Below are 9,124 nucleotides of genomic sequence, written 5' to 3' on the forward strand. Positions count from 1 at the left end.
GCCTGCCCGGGTCCTCAGAGGAAAGAGCGCACTGCTGGTTCACCCGGGGAGAAGCCAGTTCTGACCCCTGTTGAAACTGTTTGACTTGCTTTTTCGTTGCTGCTCTTATTGTAATCATACATAATGGCCTGCCTCAGCGAATCCTGCCTCTCTGCCTGACTGTTCAGCTAAAGTGCCTTTGTTCAGAAGCCTGTCCACCTGTGGATGGCAGGCAGGAAGGAACACATCCTGCTGCCTGAGGTTTGCCATTCTAGGGGATATCCACAAGATTGATGGCCTTTCCACTTTGGTTCCTCACCTTCCCCCCATCGTTGATCCATAAGGGAACCTGGCATCCAGGCCCAGGTGAGATGGTTGTGTTCAGACGTTTGTCTGCCATCTTCTTGATCAGCCGGTTCTCCAAATAAAGTCATATTCCTTGCCTCAGCACCTCGTCTCCCAGCGAGCAGAGTGAGCTTGGACTCAGTAACAGGCTGATTGCACTGCGTGTGAATCTAGGCCCACATGTGTGGACTTAAAAGATATTCACAACCGAAAAGCTGAGAGGTTTTTTTTTGTGGGGTTTTTTTTGCTGGGAATTTTTAGGACCTAAGCCCAAGAAGCAGCATCTCAAGTGACCCTGGGAGAACCGCTCTGAGGAGGCGAGATGGGAAAGCCAGCTTATATAGTTTTGCAGCAAAGGGCAGGTTCAATTCAGTCGCTCAGTCATGTCTGACTCTTTGCAACCCCATAGACTACGGCACGCCAGGCCTCCCCGTCCATCACCAACTCCCGGAGCTTATTCAGACTCATGTCCATCGAGTCGGTGGTGCCGTCCAACCGTCTCATCCTCTGCCATCCCCTTCTCCTCCTGCCTTCAACCTTTCCCAGCATGCGGGTCTTTTCCAAGGAGTCAGTTCTTCACATCAGGTGGCCAAAGTATTGGAGCGTTAGCTTCAGCATCAATCCTTCCCATGAATGTTCAGGGCAGGTAGTCAGAACATCAAAAGATTATTGTTAACTAAAGAAAACAAAATGTCTGAAGCTAAGGAATTTAGACTTTTCTGTGTATGGTAAGATGCAAGAGTCCGGGCTCTCTGAAATCAGTCCTTTGAGATGCACCTCAGCTATCAGGGGCCACCATCCTGTGTTCTCACATCCTGAGTCTCCCCGGGGCTCACCTTAGGGGAGGGGCTGCAGCCTGATGGCTGCTAGAGGGCAGGCATTCTTTCCTTCCAGCTCATCATCAGTTGTGGCTGGAACACTGATGACTGATACGGCAGGAAATATTCCATTTCTCACAAGCAACTTCCCCAGACCCAGAATTATAAGCCACTTAAAAATAATGACCCCCACATGATAGAAAATGGAAAATGAACCAAACTGGAGTGGGTTGCCATTTCCTTCTCCAATGCATGAAAGTGAAAAGTGAAAGTGAATTCGCTCAGTCGTGTCCGACTCTTAGAGACCCCATGGACTGCAGCCCACCAGGCTCCTGTGTCCATGGGATTTTTCAGGCAAGAGTACTGGAGTGGGGTGCCATTGCCTTCTCCTGGCGTGCTGCGATTCATGGGGTTGCAAAGAGTTGGACACGACTGAGCGACTGAACTGAACTGAACTAAACTAAATAAGCAGACACAGAGTAGTAAATCTTGTCTTTATCTTTCTGTCAATCCAGAGGAGAGATGAGTCATCAGGTAAAGAAGACAGGACCCACATCTCCTCACTGGTGTGGGCTGCACTTTTCCGAAAGCGGCCCCAAGCTGTTCAGAATTTCATTTGCTCAGAAGAGGGAGCTCTGGTTTTTGCTTCCCCCGCATCTAAGGCTCTGCGGGCTCTGTTTCTTTGTTTTCTAAACAGAGCAAGACTATTAAGAAGTCTGTATAAAAGGCCAAGTTACTGTTTGAGGTGATCACACCGTTCCTGCTGCAAACGTCTCTCTCCCCATCTCTTCTGTCCTTCTCGCCCCTGTGTCCTGGGAACGGCCATCTTGAGGAACGTTTCCCGAGCTTTAACCCTCTAGAGCCACTAGAGGGCAACAGACACCCACCAAAATGAATCAGCGTCATAAAATACAATAAATTGATAATTACTCTACAAAGGCATTCTTTTAAGACAACCGTTTTTAGATTGTTTTTTAAAGAGTTTGTTCTTTTAGTATTCGTTTTATATATATTATTCTTTGCGATCTCATGGACTGTAGTCTACCAGGCTTCTCTGTCCATGGGATTTTCCAGGCAAGAGTACTGGAGTGGGTTGCCATTTCCTTCTCCTGGGGATCTTCCTGACCCAGGTCTCCTGCATTGCAGACAGACGCTTTACCCTCTGAGCCACCAGGGAAGCCCCAAGATCCCCTAGGAAGTTCAATTAAATGTAAAGTAAAAAGCTGACCCATTGGAAAAGCCCCTGATGCTGGGAAAGATTGAAGGCAGGAAGAGAAAGGGACGACAGAGGATGAGATGGTTGGATGGCAGCACCAACTCAAGGGACATGAGTTTGAGCAAACTCCAGGAGATAGTGAAGGACAGGAAAGCCTGGTGTGCTACAGTCCATGGGGTCGCAAAGAGTGGGACACAACTGGACAACAACAAAAAGCTATTTACCCAGCCTCCAAGTGCTCAACAAATGTTTAAACGCTGTGTATGCATTCTGTAAGAGTCTATGCTGGACAGTGAGGTCACAAAATTGAGCAAGATTCAGTCCGTGTCTCTGAGAGCAGACCGATTCGAAGCATAAATAATTCACTACAGCATTGGATGGTGAGCGTCAGGGTCGACCCAGGATGAGGCAGTGCAGATGAGAGAGAATCAGTGCTTTGTAGGTATGTGTGTGTTGTGGGGCGGGGAGGAGAGTCAGCTAAAGACAGGAGCACAGAGGGAACATGACCTATGACCCACCATGAAAGCAATGTGCGTGCATTTCCTGTGCAAAGTGGAGTGAGCTATATATTCCAATGTTTATCACCTGTGAATTAGAGGGTCTGTAATCACCCCCACACTCTCCCAAAGAGGCTTGTTCATCATCAGATTTATCAGAGTAAACACACAAACAAACAACAAACCAGGGTCATCCCCAAGACCTGACCGCATCAGAAATCTAAAAGGACCTGCCAAGCACCATAAGAAATGGAACTTTTTGGAACCCTTTAAAAGACATTCTTTTAAAGAAAGCATAAAAACAAAACGTATTTTCTCTGAAAGCCACGTTTTTCTCTAAAAAGCTCCCTCCCCTCCCACTTTGAGAAGTCAGAGGAATCTGACTCCAGTGGGTGTTAAGCTGGGTCCTTTTGGTGAAGCGGGGAGGCTTTCTCCTCTCTTTGGACTAATGAGGAGGTAACTGACAAGTCACTGAACAAATAAAACGCCTGCCAGTGAAAAGGACGGGTGCTGGCCTTTGTCCCACTCACCTCTGCCCCGGGCTCAGGGCCAGCTCTGATCAGAGGGCAGTCAAGGCAGCTCTGAGCCCTGAGAGGTATCGGCTCACCTCTCTGTCCCCGGGAGCTCCCTGCATGGCAAATGGGGGCAGAGGAGCCTCGGGGTGCAGACCCCCCTGGAAAACCATGTCTGACGCCAGGCTCTAGCCCTCAACTGTCTGCCATGGGCTGGGGTGCCTCCCACCTCCTGACCCTGGGGATTTGGGTTCTCAGCAGAGGGAGAGAAGGGCGGCAGCCCCTCGAGGTGGGGGTGGAGCCTCCCGAGCCCCCCAGGTCCTGCTCCTGAAGACTGCACAGGGGCGGAGCTGGTCCAGTGATGAGAATGGGAGGGGTCTGAGGGCACCGAGCTGAAGAGGATGAAGGGGCATCCTCAAGGGAGGCTGGCTACGGGCACACAGTCCAGCTCCGTGAGTGCTGGGCTCAGTGCACTCCTCTCAGTGTTCAGGCCTGAAACCCCCGTGTCCTGGGGAGCAGGACCTGGGGACAGTCGCCTAGATAAGCACACAGCTTTAGTGCTCAGTGGCTTCCCAGGTGGCTGAGACAGTAAAGAACCCTCCTGCTAATGCAGGAGACGTGGGTCCAATCCTTGGATGGGGAAGATCCCCTGGAGGAGGGCAGGGCAGCCCACTCCAGTATTCTTGCCTGGAGAATCCCATGGACAGAGGAGTGTGGAGGGTTACAGTCCAGGGGTGTCACACGGCTTAGCACTGGTCGCACAACTCAGACACGACTAAGCACACACAGAGTAGTGCTCAGATGACAGCGGTGACACAAAGAGCCACAACTTCCAGCCCACAAGGACCCCAGGACGCCAGTGCCACTAGAGGCACAGACCCCAGGTGGCCCAGGAGGTCAGACAGAATGATTCAGTCTAGCAGGAAGCGGTTCCTAGGGGCCAGTGGACACCACGGTGGGTGGGGGTGGAGGGGTAAGGGCTGGGAAGGAACCCCTCCCACCCCCACCACGAGGTACCCTGGCCTGCCAGAGAGACCACTCACACCCTCCAGAACCTGCAGACAATCAGGTGCTCTGGTGAGAGCTGGAGGGCCTATGTGAGTGAGGGGTCGGGGAGGGGGGTGGGCACAGGGGGCCAGGGAGGTCCAGGTGACCTATGTCCAGGGGGATGTCTCTGGACACGACGCAGAAGATTCGCTTCTTAAACTCGGGATCCACGTGTTGTCCCTTTTGTGTCCCTTTGTCACCTTATGCAATTGCGCAGAGAGGAGACAGGCAAGGAGGCTGCTCCTCGCGCGGGCGGGGTCTGGAGGGTCCGTGGGCGGGGCCGGGATTAGGAGGTGGGCGGGGTCGGGAGGGTCGGTGGGTGGGGCCACAGTGGAGACCCGCCCCCTAAGAGGAGGATTTGGTTTCTGAGAGACCAGGAGGGTTGAAGATTAATTTTATTTTTTTAAATTTTTTATTTTTTTAAATTTTTTATTTTTTTAAATTACAAAAGGAAATTTATTTCAGAAGCATAGGGGAACATTTACGTTTGAACAAAGTGATAAACAGGTGTCTTGCAAAAGAAAAAAATCCATGGCATGAAATTTTTCATTCAAATTTTTTAAGCAAAAATAATCTAAGTTGTGCACTATTGCTTTAAGAAAGGGAAGGGGAACAGTGAGGCGGGAAGGGAAGGAACACAGTCAACTTAATATCAAACTTGAGAAAGTAAAGTCACGTTTTAGCTCTGAGTTTACAAATATTAAAAAGAAAAAGAGGAAAAATTATACTTAATGTTCAAATTTATATAAATGTAGTCCCTAAACAGCTTCTGTACTTGAAATGGTTTTAGGCCACTGGCTGATCTGACTCTAAGGTCCAGACTACCTGGTCACAGTTGTCAAATGGCAATTCCATGTTCCTGTATCTGTTCAGATACCAAGGGAGCTTAAGTTCAGCTCATAGTCTTTCGGAATGTTTGGAGATTATTGCCACCACTCCATAGTCAAGCTGACCAACTTCTTTTGCTCACCTGTATCATTCTAGTCTTCAAAAAACATTTTCTCCAGAAACATGTGCAGTAATTCTAACAAGTTTTTTTGTCTATTCCCCCAGTATAGAGGTAACAGTAATGAAGACACCTGCATTGGAATCACAAACTATTCCTCAAAAAATAGGTCAAACTACTAGAAAATGTCACTCAGGCATTAGATTTGAATAACAAACCTGGGGAGGGAAGATTAATTGTGGAACAAAAATATATGAAACATTCAAATGCAGAGCAAAGGGCCTATGCTACTAAAAATGCCCATGACAATTAAACACTCCACAAACCCCCCATCTGTTGTTTTAACCTAAAGATTCTATTGACTAACTTATACAATAATTTTGATTAATAACCTGAGAAGTTAAAATCTTGAAAGTGGCAAAAGCAAACTGAGAGAGCATCCCTTACTTATTGGTATATTACCAAGTCACTTTTCCTGGGCTGCCCTGGTTATCAAATCCCCAAATTCTAAATTACTCTATTTCATCCTGCAGAAACCTGTATGTACATCAGATTCAGTATTTTGGCTGTATCTCTCCAACAGGGATCTCAAATTTATCTTTGAAAATGCAGCCTTTGTTTTAGTTTTAAATAACAATAATCATGTAAGTGCAACTAACTCAAAAGCCCTCACTACTGGGAGGAAAACCTAAATAACAAGTGAATAATGAATTCAGCCTCAAGAGGATAATCACCGTGTCAAAGACTACCTGTTCCTGGAATTTAAAAAAAAAAAAAAAGACTTATGTTGTATAGTCAAGTTTCACAGCATGCATATATATATATACACACACAGATATATGCTCATGTATGTATGTATATTATACATACACATTTCTATGCAAATAGTAAGATCCCATATTCAAAAGCTTATATCACAACATATGGAGAAGAGTGAAGCAGTGCAAAGCAACTTACTTCTTCCTAAAAATGTCATGTCATTTCTACATTTTAAGAAAGCTGATTATTTTTGTTTTTCTGACACGCAGGAATCCTGTACCATTGCCTAGCAGCTTTATTAAATAACCATGAAAATAAATGTTAAGTCTGACCATTACTCTTCTCCATATGTTGGCATCGGGGAGACAGAGGGGACAGGAAAGTCAGGAACCTTTCAGCACTGATGATCTTTACCAGTTATCAGAAATGGACTGAATTTTATTACAGTTTAGATCTGAATAGCTCTCAATAACAAATTATCTAGATGTTTAAAAGATTCACAATGTGAAGTCTGAATAATAATGATATTGCAAAAACAAGTCAAGATTGCAGACAAAGCGTCCAAAAATATCACTGTGGTTTTTACCTTGGACACAACCATGGTTTGTTACAAAAGTAGATCATACGTACAAAGGTATATAGAACAGTAAGTTTTTAGCTGAAGGCAGCAGTCTTTTTAAAGGGACACCCCCGGCAACCCAATGAGGAGTAGAATTAAGTATATTAAGCTCATGACAATGCTGAAGCATGTGACTTCTCATTCAGTAGAGTCTTCCCCGACTCCGATTTCCTCGTGCTCCCCAACCTCGGCCACCTCTACTTCCCCTGGAGGCTCCTCTCTGCTCATAATTAAAGTTGCTCAAATTGCTGCTATATTTCCCACTAGGAGGATTATAAATCGGCCTGGCATCCCTTTTTGGTCCTGCTGAAGATTTCTTGGGAGGTGAACCTGAAGTTGTATCTTCACTGGCTCTCTTTTGCCCAAGTTCAACCTTCTGTACAGGCTTCCAGGATAATGTTACCGTGCTCTTATAAGAAGGAGGAATATGGAAGAGATCCTTGATTAAAACATTAATATTATTTGTTATTTTCAATGCAACGACTTTAATCTTGTTCTCATCTGTTTTTAAGGCCTCGCCTGTTTTACCTTGGAGAGCCAAGCGAAGTTGTCTGATATAAACCTGCAGGCCCCGTGCAAAGTACTGCAGCCTGATTTTGAAATCTTTGAGCTTTTCTGCATTCAGCTTAGCTGTTAAGAAATCTGGAAGTTTTCGGCCCAACTGGTGAAAGCTATACAACAAACATTCCACATAACTGAACTGCAGCTTGGGTTCTTCATTACCGGCATTTTCCCCATTTTCTGCTTCTTCTGGAGGGAGAGGCATGTACTCCAATAACTTATCAAATAGTTTGCTTAAATTTGTTTCTAGCTTTTCCATGTCACCACAAAATGAACTCATTTCGGCCAAGAGTTTTAATACCTCCAACTGTATATCAAGACCTTCCCCTGGGGTAGTCAAGGAACTGAGGTTAGGGAGAACTTGCTCACAGAAATAAGTCACAAACCTTGTGGAATGAACATTTTTAGGGAAGAGGGGTACCGCCTGCCGAGTGCACTGTAAAAGCCTGTCCACACAGTCAGGGTCCGAGGGGTTGAAGGTTTGCTCCAGGTCAGCCTGCTCAGCCACCAACTCTACCAGTTGCTGCCTTCCACTCACTGTCTGTAAGCTTTTTAACCCAGACAGTATCTTCATGAACAGGACAAATTCTTCACCAGTCACATCTTCTAGCACCTTTTTGGATTCAGTTAGAATAAGCTCCTCTACCTCCTTTGTTAAGACTTCATCTGGTAAAGTCTTAAGTTTTGTAGAAAGGAATTTAATTGCTTGCTCTCTAACAATGTCCTCTCCTTGAAGTATTTGGCTGAACAAGCCACCTAAAGTCCCTTTTGCATCCATCTTAAATATACTTAAGAGGGCATTGTTCACTAAGTTAAACTCTGCAGAGTCACCTGTTTGCAAAAGTTGGGTTAGTATATCTGCCACTCGGGGGAGGTTTTCTCCAGTGGCAAACTGAGGCAGCTCTTTAATTGCTTGCCGTCGAATCGATACGTCTTCATCTTCACAGAGGTCTAATTGTGCATTGATAGTAGAATCAGCCAATTCTGGAAAATACTTAAAGAATTTTGGAATAAACTGAGCTGCTAATCTTTTTTCCTTGGTACCACCTTTGACACCATCCAGTATCACTTGATAAGCATCTTTATGTTGGCCCACTTGCTCTGTGGCATCGGCTAAGATGCCATAGTTGCGGTAAAGCTCCTCCACGGTCGGCATGGTGAACGACAAGCCCGGGGCCCGCTCCTGCTGTCCTCATCGTCGTCGTCGTCGTCAACGGCGCCCCCGCTGCCTCCGAAGTTCTCCAAGCCTGCGACCCGCAATACTCCGCCTCCAGCTGCCGCCAGTGCCGCCGCCAGTCACCTGAAGGTTAATTTTAAAATGTCAGCAAGTTTTTGAATTTGGACAAGGACAGATTGCGAAAGAGGAGTCTGGTTTGGGAAACACTGAAGGCAAGGGACTGGACAAAAGGTGATATGAAGTAGTGAAAAGTCAGAGAATGATAGTGACATATGTCAAGCTCACATCCAGGGTGATCACTATCATTTATGTCTATGTGCCCAGTCGCTTTGGTCGTGTCCAACTCTTTGTGACCCCGTGGACCTTAGCCCATCAGCCTCCTCTGTCCATGGGATTCTCCAGGCAAGAATCCTGGAGTGGGTTGCCATGTCTCATTCAGGGGATCTTCCCGACCCAGGGATGGAAGCCGGGTCTCCTGAGTCTCCTGCACTGCAGGCAGATTCTTTACCTGCTGAGCTGTTGGGAAGCCCCATGTCAATTATCTATGATAACTGAAATCAATGTATGCCTACCAGTAGAGCTGGAGGAGACTGGAGCTGATGAATACACAAGGACTGGCAAGTGGCACCCCATGATAAACTATGTTCT

At 46.5% G+C, this 9,124-nt stretch overlaps 1 protein-coding gene across 1 annotated transcript; it reads right to left on the bottom strand.

Moving 5' to 3' along the window:
• Window positions 1-6,935: 6,935 nt before the first annotated feature.
• On the bottom strand, window positions 6,936-8,580 carry LOC120880938 (apoptosis inhibitor 5-like). The gene is given in 2 exon segments (XM_040264356.1): window positions 6,936-6,959; window positions 6,962-8,580. Coding segments are annotated over 2 exon segments (1,518 nt in total). The 5' UTR covers window positions 8,456-8,580.
• Between the last annotated feature and the right edge of the window lie 544 nt (window positions 8,581-9,124).

The sequence above is a fragment of the Oryx dammah genome, unplaced genomic scaffold (genome assembly GCF_014754425.2).
Source record: "Oryx dammah isolate SB20612 unplaced genomic scaffold, SCBI_Odam_1.1 HiC_scaffold_22, whole genome shotgun sequence".
In the NCBI taxonomy this organism is placed as follows: Eukaryota; Metazoa; Chordata; class Mammalia; order Artiodactyla; family Bovidae; genus Oryx; species Oryx dammah.